This window comes from Lissotriton vulgaris, chromosome 11 (genome assembly GCF_964263255.1).
Source record: "Lissotriton vulgaris chromosome 11, aLisVul1.2, whole genome shotgun sequence".
NCBI classification, from domain to species: Eukaryota; Metazoa; Chordata; class Amphibia; order Caudata; family Salamandridae; genus Lissotriton; species Lissotriton vulgaris.
In genome coordinates this window covers 1,027,685,592-1,027,711,885 of record NC_141699.1, presented here as the reverse complement: position 1 = coordinate 1,027,711,885, position 26,294 = coordinate 1,027,685,592, and the positions used below count along the sequence as shown (strand labels likewise).

Below are 26,294 nucleotides of genomic sequence, written 5' to 3'. Positions count from 1 at the left end.
TGGCACATGCCCGGCACATTAGTATTTTATCGTGGAATGTTAATGGCCTACAGAACAAGATAAAGCGTACCATGGTCCTGCAATACCTACATAGACATGCGCCAGACATTGTTCTACTCCAAGAAACGCACCTACTTGGGAACCACTGTAAGGCCCTTAATAGATTTGGGTACACACTGCGAGCACATGCGGGCTTTACCACAGGCTCCAGGGGGGTGGGGATACTCATCACAAACTCACTGCCGTTGACTATCGGGAGACACTGGCTGGACCCCCTAGGGCGCTATGCGGCACTGATGGCTCAGTGAGAGGGTAAGATAATCAACCTCTGCTCGTTGTACATCCCACCTTAACTGCACGGCACCACCCTCCCAGACATAGGGAAATTACTGCTGGAAATGACATCAGGGATCCTGATTCTGGGGGGCGACATGAATGCTGTAATGGAGAGGGGTTTAGACAGGTCACAGAATCCTTCGGCCAAAGGGGAGAACTATCACTTCCGTGACTTTATACACGCAATGGGCCTAGTGGATCTCTGGAGGGCACACAATCCCTGGTTCGGCAGTACACACACATATCGGCAGCTCATGGCTCAGGGTCTAAAATTGATTTCCTATTCACACAGGTGGGGTGTATGGGTCTGTTCCAGGGTGGGTGTCATAGGGCCAGAGGGATTTCTGACCATTCCCCAGTGGCAGTATGTCTTAGGGGCCCTGAACAGGAGTGGGTTAATCCACCTTGTTTAGATACATTCCTATTTAAAGACCAGGAGTTTCAGGAGGGGTTCCGGGAGCGAGTAGACCAATACTTAACCGATAATGTGGGGTCGGTCAGCTCGCATAGTATAGTATGGGAGGCATATAAGACCGTGGCCAGAGATTATGTCCAGGCAGAGGTGGGTAAGAGGCGTATGGACAAGCTCGCGCAAATAGACAAGCTGGAACGGGACCTGCAGGATCTGGAGAGGGGGGAAGCTGGATCTCTCGAGCAAAATCAGGACAGGGGACATAGGAGACAGCTCTTGGAAAAAGAGATAAGGAATATGCTCACTGACCAGGCGAGATCTCATGCTCTAGCAATACAGAGATGTGTCTATGACCTGGGGGATAAGGCCAACAAAATGATAGCCTGGCTGGAGAAGCGGGATCGGGAGCGTAACTGGGTGCCGGGGTTTCAGGGGTCGGACGGCTCGGTGGTAGCCACGGGCAAAGAGATAGCGGCAGAATTTGCACAATATTAAGAGTCTGCCTATAGATCACGCTCCACCAGGAGAGAGCAGGAGTGCTGAGACTTTCTGGCCTCCACGCGGCTGCCTGCCCTGGAGCAAGCAGACAGGGACAGCCTAGAGTCCGTCCCCAATAACGGTCCAGGAAGTGGAGGATGCCATGAGTGACATGCAGGCGGGGAAGGCCCCGGGGCCCAACGGGTTTCCGGCCGAAGCGTTCGGATGTGTGTCGAGCCGACTCACGCCCCATATGCTAAATATGTTCAACAAAGCCAAACAATCGGGGGCACTGCCCAAGGACCTGCGGTCGGCTTACATTGTGGTAATCCACAAAGCAGGCAAGCCGCAGGAGCTATGTAGCTCCTACCGTCCAATATCCCTACTTAATTTTGAAACGAAGATACTCGGTAAGATCCTGGCTACTATATTAGGGGCTGTTATCCAGTCGCTGATCCACCCCGACCAGTCGGGCTTCATGCCCCACAGAAGCACACGACTGAATCTAAGGCGTCTGTTCGGGGTTGTGCAGGGAGTGGCGGCTCGGCCTGAGGTGCCTGCGCCCTTATTGTCACTGGACGCCCGTATGGCGTTCGACAGTATGGAATGGCATTATATTTACGCTGTGCTTGAGAAGATGGGTTTCGGAGACCAATTTAGAAAATTGATACAGCTGTTATATACCGAGCCACTCGCAAGAGTCCGGGTCAATGGAGTGCTCTCCAGAGAGTTCCATCTGAGCAGGGGCATGAGTCAGGGCTGCCCCTTTCGCCCACCCTGTTCGCGCTAGCGCTGGAACCGTTGGCGCACTGGGTTCGGGCAGACCCCATGATGTGGGGCATAGACCTAGGTGGGGGATGGGAGGAACGTATTTCGTTTTATGCTGACGACATCCTCCTTTATGTCCAGAGGCCGGAAGCTTCCATCCGAAGACTAATGACAATTCTTCACGAGTTCGGTACCTATTCCGGGTACCGTATAAACTGGGACAAGTACCTGGGGCATGTTCCAACAGGGCCGCAGCCCCAGATGTCGGCGGACTGTGGCGGTCTGGCCTGGAAGGACATTTTTAAATATTTAGGAATCTGGATCACGCCGTCAGACTCGGAGTTTTTGCTCTTGAATGTGTTGAAACAGTTAGAACACCTTCACGGGGACGTAGCACATTGAAGATCCCACCCTCCCTCTATCCTTGATGGGGAGGGCTGTCTTATTCAAAATTATGGCCCTTCCTCACCTGCTCTATGCTCTGCAGTGTACTCCCTTCCCAGTCCCGGACCACATTTTCAGAACAATTGAAACTGAACAGCGTTCCTTGCTTTGGAATGGGGGTTGTCCAAGAATTGCTCTTAGGAAACTGCAAAGGGGACCGTATGAGGGAGGGCTGGCTGTGCCGGATGTCTGCCTCTATTACTGGGCGACGCAATTGTTCAATGTTATCGGATGGGTGTTTGCCCCATTGGAGAAACCAGCCTACAGGATGGACCGGTTGGCCTTTGGGAGCAGTTCCTACCTAGCGGCCCTCTATGCCAGGGGTCGCCGTGGCCGACCTTTACCTCCCCAAACGACAGCGGTGGTGGGAGTGTGGAAACAAGCGACAAAATTACTAGGGTGGGAAGCAAAGCTCACGGAGCTGACTCCCCTGTGGTCCGGGACCTTCTTACCGGAAGTGGCAAAATTGCGGACTCCACGTCAATGGAGCTTAATTGGTATCGATGTGCTGGCAGATGTATGGAAGAAGGGGAGGATGGTAGGTTTTGCAGACTTACAGGCTGAATTCCAGATGGGAAATGGGGAGTTCCTACACTACCAACAACTTAAACATGCCCTACACCGTCATCTCCTGCAGGGGGAAGATATGCCTGAGTACGCTCCACTGGAGGATAGATTACTCCTAGACCCCATGATTGACAAGCCTATCTCCATCACGTACAAGAAGCTAATAAACAACATTTCTGACACACTGGCGCCCCTGCGGGAAAAGTGGGAGTCTGATCTGGGACTATTGTAAGATGATGATTGGGGGGAGGCTCTTCAGTGTCCCTGAGAGGTGGCGATTGGGGCCAGGTTCATGCTCGTCCAACTGCGCATCCTACATAGGTGATACACCCCGCGCACAACGCAATACCTGATAGGTTATGTTGACTCCCGCTTTTGTATACAGGGGTGTGGAGAGGAAGGGACCCTTTTCCATATATTGTGGGATTGTACCAGAATCAGGACGTACTGGTCCAGACTGACAGGCATTATGTCAGAAGCGGTAGGAATGGACGTTCCGTTGGAGGCCAGATGGCATATCTTAGGGGTCACCAGTGACGTCACTTGGCCGAAGTGGAATAAGATTTGGTTAGCTTTGGCGAGCATGGTAGCCAAGAGAAATATCACGAGGCTTTGGGGCAGTGATCTCTTGCCTATGGTAGAAAAGTGGGAGAGAGATCTAGATTGGTGTAAACAGGCTGAAAGGTCATCTACAAAAGCAGAGACTGCCCTAAGAAATGGGAGAAAATATGGGCGGCTTGGAGGAGATATAGGGGAGACTGGCTGGACTCATAGGTGGATGACGCACCGTCCTGAAGGAAACAGAGGTGATACCTGTTGCGCCTTGTCCGGGCACCCGCCGTGGTGGCCCGGTGAGATCTGCGTTGCATTAGGGTCCTTGAACTAGGACTCTTCTAGGATGGAGCATGCTATAATCTTGTCGGGGAGAGGGAGGAGTGGGGATTGTAATTTGTCTGTACTGCTGGGTTCAAATTTGGAGGTTTACTGGGGCTTTGTCACTGTGTGTGGGGAGGGTACTGTCGGGGTAGCTGGGGCTGATCGATTTTTATTTGTTGACTCTGTGGCTGATTCTCTGTGTAAATTCTCAATGGACTTCCGTTGCTAACTGATGTGCACATGTTATGGAGCTGATCTGTTCAAATAAAAAGATTTTTTTTAAAAATACATATATATCAACCCAAAGGCCTAAAAGAAAGAGATTGAGACGGGGAAGCTCTAAAAATTCTGAAGATATACACTAGACTACAAAATGTGTATCGTCTATACCTGCCAATAATATTATGGGAATGAAAAAGCTGCAGTACAAGCCAAACAGAAACTAGTGGTGGTGAAAAAGCATCCAAAAGAAGTGAGGAATCTTCTAGTTTTAACAGCACACTTACCATGACAAACGGGAAAGCCAGAAAAGACGCTAGTAGAGATGCAGTTCCAAGCTCCGACAAACCTGATAATGAAACCAATATCCATAACACTAGTACGACTATTCTAACAACAACAAGAAATGACTTGATACAATTTCAAGAGCAACCATGCACCAACAGGTCATCTATGCCTTTTTTTTTTTAGAACAGGTACCAAATGCAAAAGACTCACCAGACAAGGAAAGGGGAAGACATTTGTGGAGGGAAATGAGAAACTTGTAATAAATATATCAAGCACTTAACTAACTCAGTTACAGAAAAACGTTTTACAAAAGCCACTTCCCTCATTCCTTCTAAAGACTTGTCACTATACAGTACTGAGATTAAGCTATACAATTTCATGTGAAACTTGATATTGAGATAATGTGTTTCCACCTTAACATCTCAAGGTCTGAAGCCAAGGACCCCCTTACATTGAATTCAAACCTTCTACGTCATTTGAAGCACTGGCCATCTCTTTGACAATTCAGTTAAAAGACCCCTCATTCAATATAGCAAAACTTCTGGAAATATATCAACCAATGCATGGAAATGCCTCCTTATGCACACTATGACAGTATGACCTTTTTAAGCATCAGGTAAAGGAAGGGCTATTATAATCATGCATATTAACTACTATAAGAATGTAATTACCCTGCATCTTGTAGATGCCACATTAATTATTTTCGCCACAGAGCCTACATGTGAGTAAAAAGTACTCTATTGTCGAGCCTTACAAAATGATTGGTTAAATACATTAAGTCATATCTGACTCAGTCTTATACTAGAGCACATGTCGACTATGCTACCAAATATCCACCAACATTTGGTACATCCTCCTGGGAGACCTATCTTTACAGCTAATGGATCTCTACAGGAACCTCTTGGAAAATATGTAGCATTTGTTCTCCAAACCAATGCAAAAGATACCCAAAGATATGCGAAAGACATCTTTGATTTCTTCTTTAAAATGGAAGAAATTTAAATCGAGAAGGTCTCAGATAGCTGGTTGTCTAATATGGATGTAACTTTATTACATTTGTCAAATCTCCATCAGTATGGAGTAAAAGCCATGGAAAACTATTTAATAAGAGCAGGAAATCTAGACAGATGAGTCATTTCTGTTGGATTTGATGAACTACATGCTGTATCATAATCACTTTAAAGCTCTTGACAAGTTTCTACGTCCAAACAACTGGAACATCCATGGGCTCAGCAGCTTCATGGCATATGCAAATACTTACATGCGCAGGTACAAGTAAACCCACATACTGAATAATGATCAGCGGAAACATCCTGACTTTGTTAAGGTTTATTGATGGTCTCTTTGTTATTTGGAACGGTACTAGGGAAGATTTAGAAATAAACATTCACAACTTGAATATGAAGCATGAAAGGTGCATTTTACGTGCACCATTAAAAAAAAAGATACAATTTTTAGATGTGCAAGTGCTATTAATACCAAATGAGTTGTACCAACATTCTACACTGATAGAAATGATTTGGAAAATGAAAAAAGCTTTCATATATGTAGTTCTAGTATCTCTAAAGTGTGAGCCTAATAGAGGGTTTGTTGTTTCAGATCCTGGGCGCTAAAGGCATGGGTTTGGATATATGATGTTATCAGTTAAATCCTTAACAAACATTTGATTATGATGAGTACATAACAGAACGTTGCTTTGAGTTAGGTACAAAAGGCACTACAACAAAGGTATTAAATATGAACATGGTGTTATGTATGCATGTCTCCAGATTGATGATTTACAGCAGACTAAGGACGGTAACCAGCAAGACTGCACTGAAGTAACAAACATTACTCATCAATACATTTTTCCTGAAGCAAACCACCTTACGTCATCAGTCATTGTAGCTGTTTATATTTGACTGCACTTCCTACTTTAATTTAGCATATTTGTAGACTTACTATGTTTTCCAAATCTCTAGATTAACCGGACTTTGTTGATTTGACCCTTTAACTGTGAAGAGTAGTTCTAAGCAGGATTAATCATTGTAATTTTTTAATGTTTTTAAACTGATGTTTAGTTGTACATTGGAAATCAAATCTAGGTCATGTTGTAAACATCATGCTAACATGTCAACCTAAGTTAGACAGCGTATGTCAGGAAGCAGTATAGAAATGAAACATGGTAACAATTGTAAACCTTACTAACATCACGTATATTAAAGCTAATAACAATTAAAAAAAATAACTAACTTGTTGGTTTCTCCACAATAAATGTCTTCTATTTTTTCAAATGTGTTTTAGGCAACTTCTGTAGAATTAAAAAATCTATGGGTTTCTGAAATCAGAAAAGTTCTAACAGGACAACTGGAAGCATGTAGAGGTAGGCAAGAATGTTCTTTTTGTTAGATCATGCCATGCCACCTACCACAATTTCTGTAATTTGAGGAATTCAAGTGACGTGGAAGGAATCTAAATATTTAATCAGAGACTTGTCTGGGAATTGCTCTATGATAGGCATGTGTGAAATGTCAAACTTGTTAACTCTTGAGTTTCAATACTTCCCTCTACATTTTATAACATATTTATATAACTTAAGGTAAGTGAAAGGGCTACCACATTTCTTTTCTAATTGGAGATCCAGAGTTAACACTTTTTATGAATTGGTACTTATATTATCTCACTGTATGGTCTTATTTAATCCTTAGCTCACTTCCACACATAGAAGATCCCCTGCTTTCTAGAGGCAGTGTATATAGTGCGTAAGGTCCATTTTAGACTGAAAGATTCAGGTTATCTGTGGTAGTTTCAATTCAAACCAGAGATCTTTCCTGTTATTTGTGTTTGGATGAGCCTGTGCATAGACCCCGATAGCATAGTTTCTGAAAGTGTGTCTGAATGTAGTGTAGTTGCATTCAGTTCAGAATGTAGAAACTGAAGGTCTTTGAAAGCATTTGCTGAAAAATTGTCTCTATATGTGTATATACATGTTATTTTATCTAATAAAAATATATGTTTATATATATTTTCAATGGCTCATGATCATTGCAGACTAGGGAATGTGATGCTTCACATACATTTCTGAGAAGTCCTTATCTATGCTCAGTTATGACTTACTGTTTGAGAAAGAAAACTTTAGAATGTGTTTTCTCTTTACTTGAATAGAAGCAAGCCAGTTACACCAAAGAATCTCCGAAAGTGTATACCATGCACCAATGAGGTCCTCCAGCTCATCCAGGTAATGTGCATTTCGAATTCATTTCATTTCCAACCACAGTGTCATCTGATAATTTTACACATTAGCTATACTTTTTCAACATTGGATCTTCCATATATATTTACATGCCTGAATCATTCCCTGTTGTTTGGTAGGAATACCCAGTATATTTAAATAACAATAAACAGTGTTAAAATGGCCATAGGATTGAATAACCATGTTTATTTAGTAGCAGAAAAATCTCATTTGAATAAATCCAAACTTTAGACAATGAAGTAGGCGCACCAGCTTTCCTACTCACTGGAGAGGCCACCATAATTAAGATTTCAACTGCAAGTCGTGTGTGAGGAAATCCCCAGGCAGAGCTTTGCTCTAACCTTCCAGAGAACTCAATATATCTGGTTTATCCTGAAATTGAACACGCCTTATCCTTAGTTTCCACAGAACTGTGAGTTGTTCTAAAGAAATGTTGCCATTTTCTTGGCCAGGGAGACCTGTTTACCTATCAGTCAACTGTCACCAACAGAGCTGGACTGGGAACGCAAACCTGCCCTGGCAATTGGGTCGGACCAGCAGCAAGCATGTGGAAAACACTGCAGTTACTTTTGGTACAGAGTTCTGAAATTGCAGCACTGCTGCAAAACTGGCCCCCTGTACCAAAAGCGCCCCCCATTGGTCCAAAACCAGCCCCACCCTTCAGGCCCACTGGAAAGGCGCCCTGTGCCCGCTGCGGCCAGTCCGGCCCTGGTCACCAACTGCCACCATGGCTAACAGAGAGAAGAAACCTCTGTTCAAATCCTGTTCCTCTTGTGGGCAGTAAAAGATATATAGTCATTACTGACAATCATTACCAGTGTATGTATTACTTTTATTCTGTTCATAAGGCTTCACACTGTGACATTTGTAAAACCTTTACTTCCAAGACTTTAAAGCAGTGGTTCCCAAATTGTGGTCCGCGGATCCCCAGGAGTCCATGACACATTCCCAGGAGTCCGCAGATAGCAGTTTTAAAAGCACTGCAAAGTTTCTTGTATAATCAGCAGTTTTCGGGCAACAATAAAAGTGTCACGAGAACTCTGGTGATTAATGTACCTACTGGAGAGAGATGTAAGTTTTGTCCAGTGGCAGCTTTGACTCATCTAAGGTAGCACAGATGGTGTGGTAGCCATGCCTGCTGCAAAGAACGTGTACGATGCATTTCAAAAAGCCGTATTTTATGTCCATAGTTTGCATAATGCTTCTGTTACAGAGAATCTTTTGTTACTGTGCTGTGCATAAGTTACAATTGTACTCTATCACAGTGAGCTATCAACTGCCATCAAAGAGCAAAAGTCAATGCTAACCACTGTGCTATGTTCTGAATCCTGAGTTTATGTTTCTCCAGATCAAGCACTCTTACAAAATGCCTACCAGTATGGATGACATGTGAATCCTACCCCTTATAGTCCCCTTTGCCATAAGTAAACTTTTCTATACCCTGACTTACACGCGTATGATTCATTGTCTTTGTGTGTGTGTTGTAAAGTGCTCTGACACCCTACACTGGAATGAGAGGTCCTATGAAACAAATGAAATGCATGTGACAGGGGGGCTATGGAGAGATAAGAGGCACTGTTGGAGGGTGATATGGAGGGAATCATTGAAGAGCCCCAACAAAGATCGTCATATCCTGGTGCACAGTAAGGTCATGATTTACAATGCTTTAAAAGCTAATACAATTCAATGTATAAAGATAAATGTGTTGTAGAATGCACCATTTTCACCAAATTTTCTTGGGGGATAGCATCCCCCAAATTCCTATTTGTAGCTGTCAGGTTCACTCGCTGCACTTGGTGTGCATCGTACAGGGGCTGGTCGGCCAACATTTGCCAGGGCTGCTTTGGGTTCCTAGTTCGGAGCTGGCAGTAGAAGCCTTGTACTTCAAAATAAAACCAAACATTAAAAAGTTAGTCACCGAGATGCAGCACCAACATTCTCATTAACATTTTTCAAGATTTAGACATATTTTTTTCAATACAAAGTAAAATCTTTAGGAATGTGAGTATTTGTTTGCTATGCAATTGTTTGTGTATTTTTTGAGAATTACTATTTTAACTTTAAGTGTTTGAAATTTAAATCGTACAAACTGTTTTGGGCTTCCATTAGTTACTCAATGGGGGCCCTTAGGAGTAAAAAGGTTGAGAATCACCTTCTAAAGGACAGCGAGTAGGGGTTGCCATTTTATCAGTTAAAAATAATTTTCTGACTTCTAAGGGGATGCCCCATTTTCAGTGGAAGATTCACGTAAAGTTCCCCACTAAGCACTTCCACAAAGGCAGTGTGAAGAAAATAATCTTAGACAGTTCCCTGAATGGGATTTATTTAGCTCAGTGCTTGCAGCCACCTTTTCACCCACTACAACTGGAGCATGAAAACTTTCCAGAGGACAAGATTCTCAGTCATAGCAAAACTGTCATACCAATGATAAACAACATGTTACAAAGAAGATAAAATCGTCAGAAAACCATCCATAGACAACAACATGGCACCATGTATGTCTCCACTGTCAATGCGGTCAACACTAGCGCCTTTGGTGGCGATGTTGATATAGAGGCACTCAACAGCAAATCTGTTATCTGAAAGAGACACGTTAGTGATAGATTCCTTACCTTAGAATATCCCCAGGCGTCAGACTAGATCTGGAAAGTTTTGCTAAGGAGTACCCCTGCGCGTCAGTAGGTGGCGTTCTGCGGCTCCGCACCCGTCACTGGCGTCGTAAGTGCCGAGATGACATCACGGAGACTACTTAGGCGCCACGCATGCGCGCTGACGTCAGTTCTTTCTTTTTCCTCGACAGCAAGCGCAGATCCGGATTGATCACATACCTTAGTCATTTTTTGACTGCTATTTTGAGACTTTTGTCTCCCCTTTTTTCTCCTGGTGCATGTAGTGGTGCCCGGCTTTAAGTCTTGTGGGGCCTGTCACGGTAATGTGTCAGTGGCGGACCCCCACAATGTTTCCCTCTACTGCCTGGAGACCGATCACGACTCCCGGGACTGTTGAGCCGTGGCCCCCAAGGCCTTGCGGGAGCAGCGCCGGAAATTGCTGGAGGTCCAGCATTCATCACATCGCCGCTTCGGGTCTTGGGGCCGTTCCCGGGACCGCTCACAGGACCGGAGCTGTCTCTCCTTGGGCTCCAAGTCTTCGCCTTTGGATTCCGGTAAGCGACAACATAAAAAGAAGTCGAAGAAGCGTGTTCGCTCTCCGATGTCCCCCCGTCGCTCCTCAGAGAGGGACAGGGGATTTGCCCCTGCTGCTCCTCTGGCGCCCGGGAGTCCCGCGGCTTAACCGCCACACCCGGGTCCGTCGGTGACTCCCGAACAGCAGCAAGAGTTCCTTGCTGCCATGGACCGCCTTGTTAGGCCTCGAGCTCCACGGGTCCCGTGTCCAAATCCTGTTGGCCCGGCGGCTCCGCCACCGGCTCCAGACCCTGCGCCACAGGATCCTACGCCGTTGGCTCCGACCCGGCACCACGAGGTGCAGCGTTGCTGGCTCCGGCCCCGGCACCGCCCAGGCTCTACCCTCGGTGTCACTCTGGGTGCCGTCTATCCCACCCTTGCCTCAGTTCCAGGACCATTTTGTTCCAACCTGGGATCCGCATTGCGACCTGCCACCTCTACACTAGAGGTGGACAAAGACTGGAAAGGCTCCGAGGACCCGCTTGCCCAGCAATGTGACTCAGAGCAGGATTAGGTGGACGACTTGGAGGATACAGGCGCCTCGATGTCTCTTCTGACCCGGGATTTGCCTCTCCCCCGCCTAGGATGGAGGAAAGTGCCTCCTACACGATGGTGCTCCGTCGAGCTGCTGAGGCCCACAACCTTGACCTCCCCACAGTAACCCTCAAGACCAACCTCCTCACCGAGGTGCTCCAGACAGCGTCTACTTCGTCGAAGCCATTGCTTCCCTTCAATGATGCCCTTACTGAGGTTCTCTTTGGCACTTGGTCGAAGCCAGCCACGAGGGCCCGGTGGATAAAAACGTCGCCAGACCCCACCGACCTGCACCCGGCGACCCCGCTTTCTTGACAACTCACCCTATGCCTGAAAGCCTGTTCATTCAGGCCTCGACGTTGCAGAGTGCCTTTCTCACAGCCCCGCCGGATAAGGACTCTAAAAAACTGGACCAGTTTCGGAAGCGGTTGTTCTCTTCAGCCAGCTTGGGGCTGCGGTCGGTGAACACTGCTTGCTTGTTGGGTCGCTACTCCCACGCGATGTGGGATGCGGTTGCTCAGGTATTGCCTCAGTGTGCTGTGGAGGTGCAGGTTGTCCTTTGTCAGGCAATTGCTGAAGGTAAGGATGCAGCTAAGTTCGCCATTCGGTGTGGGTTGGACACCGCTGACTCATTGGCCAGGGCGAGTTCTATGACAGTGGCGTTGCGGTTCTATGCCTGGTTGCGTTCGACTGGGTTCTCGCCCGATGTCCAGAGCTCGCTCATGGACATGCCTTTTGATGGCACCCGCCTGTTTGGCGACAAGGCTGACAGTGCACTGGAGCGCTTTAAGGACTCGTGGGCTACAGCAAAGTCCTTGGGTTTTTCTACTAAGAACCCGACCACTCCTGGTTTTCATTGCTTTCATGGCCATGGTAGAGGCACCCAGGCACGCCCCTCCAACAGGCCAGCGCAGAACTAGCCCCAGCACGGCCGTGGTTTCCGCAGGGGTGAGTCGGGGAACCAGCGTGCCGGTCTGTCCACCTCCACCCCAGCTGCTTCCACCTCCAAACCTTCCTAATCTGAGCTTCGGGGGCACCACACGCCGGTGGGTGGCAGGATCCGCCACCAACTCCCCCACTGGCGTGAGATTACATCCGACAAGAGGGTGCTGCAGATAATCTGCCACAGTTACTCCGTTCCCTTTCAGTCCCCCCCTCCATCCATGCTACTCGGTACCTACGCCTGTCGGGGGACCATTTAGTTCTTCTCCAACAGGAAGTCACAGCCCTCCTGGCCAAGGGGGCCATCGAGTGCGTTCCTGGGCCAAAAGTAGGGAGTGGTTGTTATTCCCACTACTTTCTGGTCCCCAATAAGAACAAAAAGGTTCTGCTTCCTACCTTGGACCTCCGGGACGTCAATCGCTTCCTCCGGAAGGAGAAGTTCAAGATACTGACTGGCTCAGGTCTTGGCTGCCCTCTACCCTGGAGACTGGATGGTAGCGTTGGACCTGCAGGACACATATTTTCACATCCCCCTCCTGCCGGCCCACCAGCGTTACCTAAGTGTCACGGTAGGCCAGGAGAATTTTCAGTTTACCGTGCTCCCCTTCAGCCTTACCTGCGCCCCTCGGATGTTCACGAAAGTGATGGCAGGGTTCGCAGCTCATCTGCGCTGGTCAGGGGTGTCAGTCTTCCCCTACCTCGAACGACTGGTTGTTGAAGGCGGGCTCGCCCTAGGCAGTCATTACCCACGTTCAGACTACAGCCGACCTCTTACATTTTCCGGGGTTCTCCATCAACGTGCTGAAGGCGTATCGGAGTCCCTCTCAGAAACTCCCTTTCATCAGAGCGGTTCTAGATTCAACGCAGTTTCGGGCTTATCCTCCCGAGCAGCGAGTCCAGGATATTCAGGTTATGATTCCCGTCTTTCGGCCTCTATCCCGGGTTTCAGTCAGGATGACCCTCCGGCTACTGGGCCTGATGGTCTCCTGCATCCTTCTAGTGCAACATGCCAGATGGCATATGCGGGTTCTGCAGTGGGTGCTGAAGTTCCAGTGGGCGCAGAATCAGGGCAACCTGTCCGATCATGTCCATATCTCGGAGGGCACTGCACAACACTTGCAGTGGTGGTTCACGAATCGCGATTGGGTCAATGGCAGATCCCTCTCCCTTCCCCAACCATAGCACACAGTAGTGACGGATTCGTCCCTCCTGGGATGGAGAGGCCACTTGGGAGAGGCGGAGATCAGAGGCCTCTGGTCTCCGGCGGAGTCCAGGTTCCATATCAACCTTCTGGAGCTGCGAGTGATCCAACTTGCGCTAAAGGCATGCCTTCCCTCTGTGCGGGGAAGTGTGGTTCAGGTATTCATGGACAACACCACTGCCATGTGGTATTTCAACAAACAGGGTGGGGTGGAGTTGTGGACCCTATGTCAGGAGGCTCTGCACCTCTGGACATGACTGGAACATCAAGGCATTACCTTTACCTTTGCCTCAAATTACCTTGGTGGTTCAACACCTGGCAGGTTCTCTGAACGCCAAGGCGTACAAACTCAGCCGCTAGTGCATGATGGATCACGAATGGCGTCTGACCTCGGGCGTAGCGCAAGGTGTCTTTCTGCAGTGGGGAGAGCCTTGGTTAGATCTATTCGCCACCAAAGAGAATTCACAATGTGATCAGTTCTGCGCGTTGGAATTTTCAAGGCCGCACTCGCTCTGAGACGCTTTTCGTCTTGAGTGGAGCTGCGGTCTGTTATACGCTTTTCCGTCTATACCACTTCTGCCCAGAGTGCTGAAGAAGATCAGGCGCGACCGGGCCCAAGTTATTCTTGTGGCTCAGGACTGGGCGCGAAGAGTATGGTATCCCGAACTACTCAGTATGAGCATCGATCCCCCGATCCATCTGCCTCTTCGGGAGGATCTTCTGTTGCAGCAGCAGGGGATTGGCCTCCACAGGAACCTGTCCAGACTCCCCCTCCATGCGCGGAGATTGAGCGGCTACAGTTGACGGCTATCGACCTTCCTCCCTAAGTCTGTAATGTCATTCTGGCAGCCAGGCGTCCCTCCACTAAAACGGTATACTCCTGCCGATGGAACAAATTTGTGGCATGGTGCACAGCAAAGGCTGTGGAGCCCCTTTCTGCCCCTCTTTCTGAGGTTCTTCTGTTTCTTCTGTCTTTGGCTCAGCAGGGCTCTATTCTGGGCACTATCAAAGGTTATCTTTCTGCCATCTTCGCATTTCTAAGGTTTCCTCAAAGGCATTACACACACGTTTCCTCCCGTGCCTTTCATAATGCCTCAGTGGGACTTGAATCTTGTCTTGACTTACTTAATGTGCGCTCCCTTTGAGCAACTTCATAACTGTCCCACAACACCACTGCCATGTGGTATTTCAACAAACAGGGCGGGGTGGGATCGTGGACCCTATGTCAGGAGGCTCTGCACCTCTGGATATGGCTGGAACATCAAGGCATTACCTTGGTGGTTTTGTTGAATCCAGTCAAGAGTGGATTCAAATATTCTTCTGTCCATCTGGCTGTGATATTAAGATTTAGGAGGACAGATATCTCGTCATTTCTTTCTTTCTTTAAAATCTTTATTTCGGCATTTTTTGCCATAAAAGAGTACAGATAAAACATATATTTCGGCAACACATATAAAATAATACAGTTCATACAGTCATAAAAGATAATTAAATCACCCCTGGCATTCATTAGCAATTAAAAATCGTTGCTTGGACCATATAGCTGACAAGTACTTTGAAAGTGCAATTACAATGTGTCCAGATGTCTTAAGGATTCTCAAAGCATGCAAACATTGGACGAAACCCATGTTTTTACATAACGGTAATAGCCAATACTTCCTGGCTTTGCTGTACGCTGGGCAGAAAAAAAGTATATGCAGTTCATCCTCTAAGCTACAGCTACACCCAGGGCAAGATTTGTTCGTGGAGGCAGACCATTTACTCGTAAAAGCCCTAAAGGGTAATGTACCATATCTCCATTGTATATAAAGTTTCCTCGATCCAATGGGATAGATTACGTCTATGAAATCCTCAAAGCAGTATGATATTTTAAATGTTAAAAACAGGTTAGTCAGGGTGCCAACTTGGGAATCATACAGTATTGTATTAAGTTTGTTATCCATAAAAGACCTCGTAAGGGTCTTGCCTGAAACCTCACGGCACGCCCTTTCAGGATCATGCCACAGGGCGGGCAGACCCATTTTACCAAATTCCTGTTTAATGAAAACAAGCCAGGAAATTTTTGCTGCACTATTACAATTTAATATTTCCTTCAGTTCTAGCCTGTAGTTCAAAAATTCTGGCGTTATCCAGAGCCTGCGCCAGAACCTAAGGGGTTTTAGTGCTAGCTCGTCCTGGATAAAACTCAATCCCAGATCTAACCTTAGCGGAAGAAGCGGTGTACTTTGGGGAAGCGCCAAAAACTGGCGCATTAATTTATTCTCCTTATTGGGAATTTCGGGCCTGCAGGAGTGCCCCCAGAGCTCCCCACCCTAGAGAGCCGCTGCCCTCGCCTGGGTTTTATAAATCTCCAGAGCAGGACTCACTGGTTTAAATGACGATGTATTGGACATCTTGAGAATTCCCCCGCCAATTGAGACAATTTCAGTTCAGATTTAACCTGTTGGGAGCCCCAAGACAGGTTTTCATTTATCGTGACCCCTAGGTACTGAAAAGTCTGTACCCTCTCCAGTCTAACTGATCTCAGAATAGGCATCGCGCGGGAGGATGCCGGCGGATTAAAAATAATAAATTTTGTTTTGTCCACGTTAATCTCCAGTCCGCGGCAATAACAGAAATCCGCAAAGCCGTCCAATACACGTTGGATCCCCATGGGAGACTTGGAAAGCAGGAGCGTGTCGTCCGCGAACATGATCGCTGGCACCCTCCTGCCAGCCAGCCTGGGTGCATCATTATTGGGGACCGCATCCAGATGCGATATTACACCATTCACATAGAGGCAAAACAGGGTCGGGGCCAAAACGCACCCCTGCCTCACCCCCCTGTCAACTGGGAATCTGGGTGACAGCACCCCGTTCCTCCCACATCTGACCTGTGCGAAGTTCCCTGTGTGCAGCCTCATCAGAACCCTCAATATTTCATACGGAACGCCCAGCTCCAGAATCACCGCCCAAAGTTTTCCCCTAAGCACTAGATCGAAAGCGGACCGGAGGTCCACAAACACCATGTAGAGGCTGCCACCCTCTATTTTTGCCGTTTTCCAATAAAGTAGAATAAGGCGAAAGATCTGATCCATGGTGGATGTGTTCCTCCTGAACCCAGCTTGATACGGGCTGAGGACATCATGTTCCTCCATCCACTCCTGCAGACGATCCAAGATGAGCCGTGCGAAAAAAAATTGGGGAACGTCAATGAGGCTAATGGGCCTGTAGTTGGCTGGGAGCAGAGGCGAACCCTTCTCAAATATTGGAACTATCTCTGCTCCCAGCCAAGTACCGGGTACCTCCATGCCTCTTAGAACTGCATTAAAAAGAATGTGCAGATAGGGTCCCCATATCCTAGGTTGGTGCATAAAAAGGTCACCAGGAAGTTTGTCGAGGCCAGGAGCTTTTCCTGAGGCAAGCTTCCCTATGGCATTACAAACCTCCTCTACAGTAAATTCCAACTCGTCTAGCTGAACAGGTAAAGTTACGGGTGCCGGCATAATTTCCAGACCCAGTTCAACTGAGTATAGGGCTTTAAAGTGATCTTCCTAGACCCCGGCCTCTAGGTTAGGTTCTATAGCAGATCTTGGTTCTCCAGACCCTGTGCTAACTATTGCCCAAAATCTGAATGCATCCCTGGAATCTAAGGTGGAGGTTAGATTGCTCCACCTTTCCATATCCCACTCTTTCTTCACGTGGTTCATTGTTTCCTTATATTGGAGTCTCAGAGTGCGGGTTTTATGTTTATCACTCCCATCCTTGAGAGCCTTAAGCAGCTCAGTTTTTGCCTTCCTGCAGGAGGCATTGTACCAGGAAGATACAGGCGCCCTTTTCCTCCTGCTAGGGACCTGGGGATTAAAAACTTCAGCTAAGCAAACTACCAATTCCTGGTGCATGGACTGCAATTTGTCATTGAAATCTGGCGCCAGGGGTTGGGTTGTTAGAGCGTTAACCTTCATAAGAAGAGGTAGAATTGTATTATATAGTTTGGGTAATCCATCTAGGGATGCCACAATTTTCCCCGACTTAACCCTGCGTCTGTTGTTAGTTAGAATCATCCCATCTCCTGGAACTGCTGCATCTTCAATTTCATTGTCCTTTGGCCCAGGGAAAACCATCTTCAGACTTAATGCATTATGGTTGCTGTCAGCGCTAATGATGACTTCAAACTCGATGACCTTGGACCACAGCCGTGTCTCCACCATAATGTAATTAAGTCATGATTCTTGGCCCTTTTTGTTAAAAGGTACACTTTGACGGGATGTCGGAAGACGTCCGACCGTTACAGGCCCTAATCGAATTATTTAAGGTTAGGGCCATAATCTGAATCGCCAGAGGAGCCCAAGACTTAGAACAAGGCGACTGGCATGGCGGAATTGCCCAATGTTGGTCCTCACCCGTAAGGACTCCCTCGTTCAACCCCCACAGGGGCTCAAAGTGGCAATTTAGGTCACCAGCCACCATAAAATAGAGATCACTACTAAGGGTGTTCAGTAGGTGCGATAACTCCTCAATAGTATTAGACTAGTTAGCCGAACTTACCGGGCGTGAATAAACATTCACGATGGCAAGTTTGAAAGAATTGGGCCACTTCAAGAGCACGCATTGAATATCATCAGAATGGGTGGGGATAGACTCGCCCGTACAACCCAGGTGCAAGCCAACCCAGGTCGTAAGGCCCCCAGATGGGCGTCCCTTTCCTCCCCAGCGAGCAGGAACATGGAAAGCCACAAACCCCACTCTGTGTTGTTCCTCCCTGGCCCAAGTCTCCTGGAAGAGACAAATATCGTTTCTATCCACGAAAGCGCCCCACTCTGGACAATTTAGTTTGTGTGGTAAACCTGCCACATTCCATGACATTATTAACATACACCTCGAATTACTAGCATTCGAGCAAGTAGTATCACTCCCCATTTGGACACCTTCACTTAAAGATTCTTGAGGCGACTCTTGTGCCTGGACCAGCTCTACATTCCCCAGGCCATCCTGACCAGTTCTCAGGCTGCTCCCCTGATTACAGACCTGGACGAGGGGCTCAGGTTGATCGCTCGACAATTGACTTTTAGTTAACTCCGCAACACCCCCAATATTGCTGTTCCTACTGAGGATAGTACCTAATCCTTCCACCCCGCTAGAGTTAAGTCAATTGACCTGTTCCCGGCCACTGTACCTATTGTGACATAAAATTTGGGTCTGTACAAATGGAAATTGGCCATGCCTACCCTTCTCAACCTTTCCCACACCACGATGTGTTACCAGGGACCATTCGCCTTCTAAGTCTAACAAATCATTGGAAGGGTAAAAATACGAAAGTGGGCGGGATTCAATAGTTGTCCCAGGACTATAATGCCTCCAATTGCAAATATATTCTACAGTGCGTGGGTCCCTAAAATTCACCAACACACAGTCACCAGTTACAGTTTTGGGGCTATGTCCCACCCAAGCCACCCTACGTACCATTAATATTTCACTGGTAATGTGAAGGGAGAGTGGTCTGTTCTTATTAAGCCAATAGGTGACTTTGTTTGTCAAAGTGGTGTATGATCCCAAATTAGGAGTAGTTATTTCGGACACCCCTGTCAGAACAACCAGGTACGGACTCGTTTCCGGGGGCAAATCAATTCTAGGCTCAATTCTAGGCTCCTCCTTGGAGCTCACTGCAGAAAGAGCCCGCCCACCCTGTTTTGGAGTAGTTAAGACTCCCACTCCAGCGTTGTTAGACACTGTATTTAAAATTGCAGTAGGTCCCACAGATTTTACAATCAAATGATCAACTAATGGTTGTGCCACAACAGTGGGGGATTTAAGCATTACAGTCCCACCCGGTGCAGTATTCAAGTGCAAATTGCCCTGATCTAGTACTTTTGATGTAATATTGTCTAGAGTTCCCAATGTGGCATGCTCAAACTTCGCGAGCTGTTGCTCAATAAGGATGAGTCTCTCTTCAAGCGGTCGGAGTGAGGATCTCAGTAGGGCGCTCAATTTCACATATAGGGGATCCTCCACTGCCGCTGATCCATCAGTAGGTGTATGCACGCCTAGCAGATTTTCTCCAAAGTTTGTTACAATTAACAAAGGTGAATAAAATATATCAGTAGGCCTCAACTCCTCGACCTCCTTATGTCTAGATATTATACCATTGTTGCCAGAGCCTTTAGCGAGTTTGGCCTTCCTACCTCCAACAATATTGGCAGTGACCCGCTTTCTCTTAGGTTTTGCACCCTCATGTCTTTCCGGCAGCTGACTGGTATTAGGTCTTTCCGGAGACTTAACCGGAGTAGAGGCAAAAGTAATCTCAATAGAATCCTGTTGTTGAGATTGCACAGCAGGGGAAGTAACGACCTGGTCCTGGGGAATGGGTGGGTTGTGCACAGTCGCTGAGACGGTATTCGTATTTGGTCCCCTAACAAACTCAGTGGTGCGAGCATTTGCAAAGTGGCCCATAGAGGATCTTTTGGCCATAGCTAAGTCCTGGGAAACCCGACGTTCCATAAGTATAATGCCCTGGTCAATAACAGAGTTAGCTCTTGATAAAAAATTATCCAGTGTTCCCGTTAGTTGACCACTTGAGGCCTTGCTCCTACTCTCACGTGCAGCCATAGCACTAATACAATCTTCGTCGCAAGGAGTACTTACAGTATATCCAGGATGTGGACCTGTTCTGTGACGGACGAAAGAGGGATGGCCCGGTCCGGTCTCCTCCGGGCTGCAACAGGCTTAAACGGGCCCGCCATTGGCCCGGGCTTCGCCCAGCGCGCGCCCGCATGCGTTCCGCGAGGCTGAAGGAGTAGTCAAATAAATATCAGCAGATAGAGGGCGGGATCCAGGTGGGAAGAGGACACAGCTGTATGAGAGCCGGGCTGCTGGTCCTCGCAGTCCCGTGTCAGGCAGCACTCCCAAGGTCCAGAGCAGGTTAACTGCTGCAAGCGGCTCCCGCGGAGCAGGGGCCGTGAGCAGGTTTCAGTCGGCAGTTTTCAGGCAGCAGGAAGATGGCGGGATCCAGGCGGGAAGAGGACGCAGCTGTGTGAACGCCGGGCAGCTGGTCCTCGCAGTCCCGTGTCAGGGAGCACTCCCAAGGTCCAGAACAGGTTAGGTTTTTAAAGGTGTAAGAACTAGTTACAGAAGGTGTGCAAAATATGTCAATCTTGCCCAGTGCCCTGTCCAGTGTAGAAGGGCATGAAAAGGCAGGCGTAAAAGAGCAGACGACTGCTGTTCGTTCAGAATGGTTGTCCAGTGATGGCAGCTGGGGGGGTGGTACTCATTCAAAAAATGCTGCAGTATTCTCCATTTATCTCCAACTGAAAAAATCCGACCTGGCAATGGTGGAATGGTTAATGCTAAGCGTTTAAAATGGTTTTCTTAAGGTGATTTATAGGAGCAGGAGCAAAGCTGTTGGTAAAGTTCCTTGAATCAGCCCTGTCTCGCTGCTCGTCAACCACCCATCTACCCCCTCCGCCTTCACCTCCTTCTTCAGTCACCGTTCTCTGCTTTTTTTGAGGGGGGGAGGGGGGGGGGGGGTTCAGGGGAGAGGACTGCCCTGGACGAGGGGGTTACTACTTGTATAACTTGTATAATGGGGAGAATTGAGGCAAGGCAGTGCTGGGGGCGAGGGGGGCGAGGCAATGCAGGCGAGGCAGTGAGTTTTCTCACCTGAAACCGCTTGGAGCCTCCGGGGAGTCTCCGGGGGCAGCGTCAGTCTGAGTCCGGGTCCAGGGGAGCTGAGTTCCGCTGATCCGCAAATGCTGTGAGTGCCGCGGTACCGTCAGCCTTCGCCCGCTCTCGTCTCCGTCCGGGTGCGTGTGCAGGTGCAGCTCAAAGTGCCGCGCTCCCCCTCCGTGCTCCAAGCACCGGGCACCAAACGCCAAACTCGCGCTCCGCCCACTTTCTCGTCATTTACTCTGTTCTTTCAACAGATCATAAAGCAATTTAAGAAGGACCTTTTCAGGTAATTTGCCGCCTTTACAACGCCCTCCAGTTACCTGGGAGCGTGATAGTGTCTTTAGCCAGTTAATGCTATCTCAATTTGAGCCAATACTCAAGGCTCATTCAAAATTCATCACATGGAAGACAGCTTTTCTCCCGGCATTAATAATACCAAGGAGAGCAGGGAAAATGCAAAAATTTACCGGCAAGGAACATTTACTCCAGTTCACTCAAGGACAGGGTCATCCTAAGAACCAATCCCTGATTTCTGCCAAAAGTTCCTACTAACTTTCAAGTGAATGAGCCAGTAATTCTATAATCTTACTTTCTAAACCCAGCTACGTCAGCAGAAAGATCACTACATTCATTAAACATATGTAGATGCCTCTGGTTGTACATTGAGAAAACAAAGGGTATACACTTGTCGGACAGCCAGGAAGTGGTCGTCCTCTGTTCAAACAGGAGATAGCACGGTGGCTTTCTGTCTACATTTGCCTTCTGTCATACGAAGGCCAGGTGTCCACTTCTGGGGGGAGTGAGGTTACATTCCACCAGGAGCATGGCATCAACTGTGGCACTCTATGCTGTGTGCTCTTGTGAGACATCTGCCATTTAGCCACTTGGAAGAGCATTGCACTCATTCACAAAGCATTATTGTCTCAACATGAATGCAGAAGCCAATGCTGCAGTAGAACAGGAAGTCCTCAAAAACCTATTTTGGTAAAGGTTCGCCTGCATCCTGTGTTTGTGTTTAATGTATAGTGCTTGCTATTATGATTTAAGCATTTGCATATTTGAAAGATCCAATGTTGGAGAAGAAATGAGCTACTTACCTGTAACTCTAGTTGTCTAACATTGAAATCTTTCATATAGTCTCATGCAACCCCCCTCCTCCAAAATTAGAGGCACAATCCTCATTTATTCTTCTCACACTTCTGCTTTGAAATCTGAGCTTTGGTGACCTATAGGGAGTGTAGGAGAGCTTCCACCTCATCTGCTGAAGTTGGGTTGTTTAAAATTAGATGGATGTGCTACTAAACAAACATCGTTGTTCAGGCCTAAGACTATATTAACACTGTTTACTGCTATTTACATTTTTGTATAGGACATCATACCTCTGTTCAGCCATTTGTAAATACTGTATTTAAATAACCTTTCCGCCTTTGGCAGCCATGAAATAAAAGTAGCTCTTGATTCCCTCAATGCGCCCAGAAGTGCTGATCTCTAATTAAGAGCTGCAGGGTGCTTGCTGCTGTTGATCAGCCTAGGCTCTGTCAATCACATTGCAATGAAAATACATATTTAATTTCAGGAAAAAGGAAAGTGAAACAGAGTGGTGTCAGACACCTGTGGATCTAGTGAAGTGAGTGAGTGAGTGAGTGAGTGGTGAAGAAACAGCAACAGGAGTTATCTTTACGTCCCTCGTCCATGTTATAACTTTTGAGGTGAATGTCACAATACAGAGAAGAAAATCAAAAGTGTTAAAAATGCACAACCTTCCCACTCTATGCATGGCACCATAATTGGGCAGGCATTCCAAGCCTCTTCCTTTTTGCTTCCTTCTTGACTGAGTCGAGGATATCTGGAGTCAGAGGTCTCTGTCTGGTTTGAATCTACATAATAGGCTATGTCTATAGTGTTTTCCCCTGCCAGGTTTGATGGGAACCAGAGCACATATGTGGGAGCGACAGTCTGAGAGAGTAGAAAAAAGGATCCTGTGCCATGGAGATGCTTTCATGTGGCCTAAGGAAAAATATTCAAGACGAGCAAAGAAAAGCCTTTCTGCAGGCTGTTGTAACCTGTACCTAAGGGAATGGAATAGGAATGCTGCTAGGAAGTAGCTCTTCAAATGCCATTCAAGGGTTTCCATCTTTTTTGGAAATGCATTAAAAGATAAACTGCATCTTAAACACTCTTCTTCTTTTTAAGAAATAGTATTCTGGGTCATATGGATCAAGTAAGCAGAAGCCTTATTTCACACAAATTTACAGAACGTGTTTCTAAGTTCAAGGGGAAGTCTTTTTCTGGTCACTTTTCTAGAAAAACCAAAAAAGTAACCCTCTAATAAAAATAATCTTATTTTTGTCTATACTGGGGATCAGAGAAACGTTGCCCCATGCTTGCAGGCAGGTAGTTGTAATCACACATGTCAAAGATTGAACGTCAAACATGTGGGTTTTGTTTATGACAAAAAATGCATATAAGGTAAGAGTTCTTGTCTAATTCGCTGAATTCTAGGATCATTCCTACATCATGGCTGAAATGCCCGATCAGGTGGAAAGCAATTTGGAAGCTCTTCAGCCCTGGTGGAGAAAGGGGCTATCATTCCAGTAACACAGTTAGAAAGAGGAATGGGTGTCTATTCAATAATTATTCTTTTTTCGAAGGTGACAGGTGGTCCAGTCAAGTCAAAATGTATGTTTATTATGACCATAGTCTTTAAACAATGCAATGAACATAACACAAAATGGAGTATGCACAGTAAATTCATAAACCTATTTTTAAAAGTTAATCCGTTAAAAAGATCCTACGAAATTCCAATAAAAATTTGCATTTACCTTAAAACTTATATATACATATTAAAAGCCTATTCATTTTCTTACCACTACAAATTAAATTTCATACAGTACTACAGATTATTCCTGGATTCTCAATGCACTCAGGGCCACCTTTGTAAATTTCCCGAGGGCAATTACAATATCAATGGAAGGGATTTCTGTTAAGAGGCTAGCTGCCTGCGTCCTTGTTTTTATATCATGTTTTAAAAAAAACTGGGCGCAGCCACTGTTTTCTCTGATCTAAGAGTGTCAGACAATCTAACAGAATATGTAGCAGGTCTCCTTTAGTTCCCAACTTACACCTGCAGAGACCTTGCTGGTCTAACATTTTTGTTTTAAGGTCTCTGTTTATTAACCATGGGTTAATCCCGATCCGAAGCCTCAGGATCTCTTGCCTGTACCCGCGGTTGGGTAAACTATCGAGGTAGGGGAACCAATTTTCATTAGACCAAGCGTTTAGCATATGCGCTACTGATTTTTTCTTTGCTAAATATTCTATATCGGTCAATCTAGAGACTTCTTTCCCCCTTTCCTTCAGCTCACCTTTAGTACTAAGGACATGGTACGTTTCCTGGTCCACATCGATCTTTAATAATTTACAAATTCCCATCAATTTTTCCCTACTGACCTTTGCCCATTTTAGCTCACTTTTCTGAATTTCTTTACGACACCAGTGTGCTACTTTTTGCCCTTCTGGTTCTTCCAATCTCTTCCAAAATCTGATCACAGCCATCTGGGTTTGTATCGCCCAGGACTTTGTGCCTATTTCAGTTCTTATGGCTTGTATCATAGAAGATTGAGGAAGGGATAGGAGCCTTTTTATGCATTTCCCCTCTATCACATCCCAGGATCCCTTACCGCTCAAATAAAGGATCTCTGCTCCGTACAGGACTTGGGAGGGGATCATTGCCTCAAAAGCTCTAAGCATTGGTCGGTGTGACATCTCTCCATAATCCCCATTAATCCTTTTTAGGCCACATATGGAAGAGAGTGCCTTTGCTTTTTGTGTTTCCAGGTGGGTATTCCAATTTAGAGCCCTATCGAACCATATACCCAGGTATCGATACTCATTAACTGTCTCTAATTTGAGATCACCTATGTACCAACTGAACCTACTTATCTTTTTCCCGAAGCATAAGGTTTTAGTTTTGTCTATATTGATAGTTAGGAGTTTACTAGCACAGTATGTATTAAAGGCATTAAGCTTTCTTTGGAGACCCCTCTCGGTCTGGTCTACTATTACCAGACCGTCCGCGTACAATAAACAGGATATCTTGTTTCCATCCATTTTAGGGCTGGCACTACCCTCCACCTCTAGATATGCCGGGAGATCTGACAGAAAAATAGAGAAAAGCTGGGGTGCCAACACGCAGCCCTGTCTTAATCCATTGGCAATGGGTATTTTTGGGGTCAGAGATCCCACAGTATCCTTGATAACTTGCCCCCAATTTTCCCTATGTAGTTCCTTTATTATTGTGAGGAGATCTTTGGGAGTATTTAACCTCTTTAGGGTATCCCATAGGCAAGCCCGATCTACTGAATCAAAGGCTGCTCTGAAGTCGACGAAACAACAGCATAACTTGCCATTTTGTTCCGTCGACTTCCTAGCCATAGCCCATAGAGCAAATCCATGATCTATTGTGGAGTGGCCCGCTCTAAATCCACCCTGTTCTGTAGGTACAATTTGGAACTCCTCAACCCATGCATTCAATTGTTTCAGTACAATTTTAGAGAATACTTTCTCTCCTATATCTAGGAGGTTGATCAGCCGGTAGTTTTGTGGCGCCTCTTTGCTCCCTTTCTTGTGGATTGGCCTAATTATGGCACCCTTTCAGGTAGGTGGCATTACGCCTTCTTTTAGAACTACATGGAACATCTTAGCCAGAAAACTTGCCCACCATTTAACCTCCGACTTCAGAATTATTGCAGGGAGATTATCTGGACCTGCTGCACGGGTTAGCTTAAGTTCTTTTATTGTAAGCTCAACTTGTTCTTCGTTAAATTTGGATATTAGGTCTTCTGAGATTTCTAGCCATATATTGGCCTCCACATCCTCTCTGGGAGTTCTTACCCCGTACAGTTCCCTTATGTACTCTTCCCATGCGGCCTCACTCACCACGCAGTTTAATTCTCCATCTGCTGTTCCGGCTGCAGCTTTTACTAGTTTCCAAAACTGCCTTAAATTTTTATCCTCTATGGCTTCTAATAGATCTAACCAGCATTTCTCTTTATATATCCTTTTTGCGTTATTTACCATTAATTTGAATTATTTTTTCTGCTTCATTAGCTGTTCCTGTCTCTCTTGTGTGAAGTTCTTTTTTTGTCTTCTTTGTACTGCTGGTATCTCCTTT

General features: G+C 46.5%; 1 protein-coding gene across 1 annotated transcript in view; it reads left to right on the top strand.

Moving 5' to 3' along the window:
- Positions 1-26,294, top strand: part of LOC147683962 (guanine nucleotide exchange factor DBS-like) — a 1,615,891-nt gene that overhangs the window by 1,466,698 nt on the left and 122,899 nt on the right. Inside the window, exons 24-25 of the mRNA XM_086942584.1 lie at positions 6,671-6,749; positions 7,532-7,604. Of these exons, the coding sequence (XP_086798710.1) occupies positions 6,671-6,749; positions 7,532-7,604 (152 nt within the window). The remainder of the gene's footprint in view (positions 1-6,670; positions 6,750-7,531; positions 7,605-26,294) is intronic.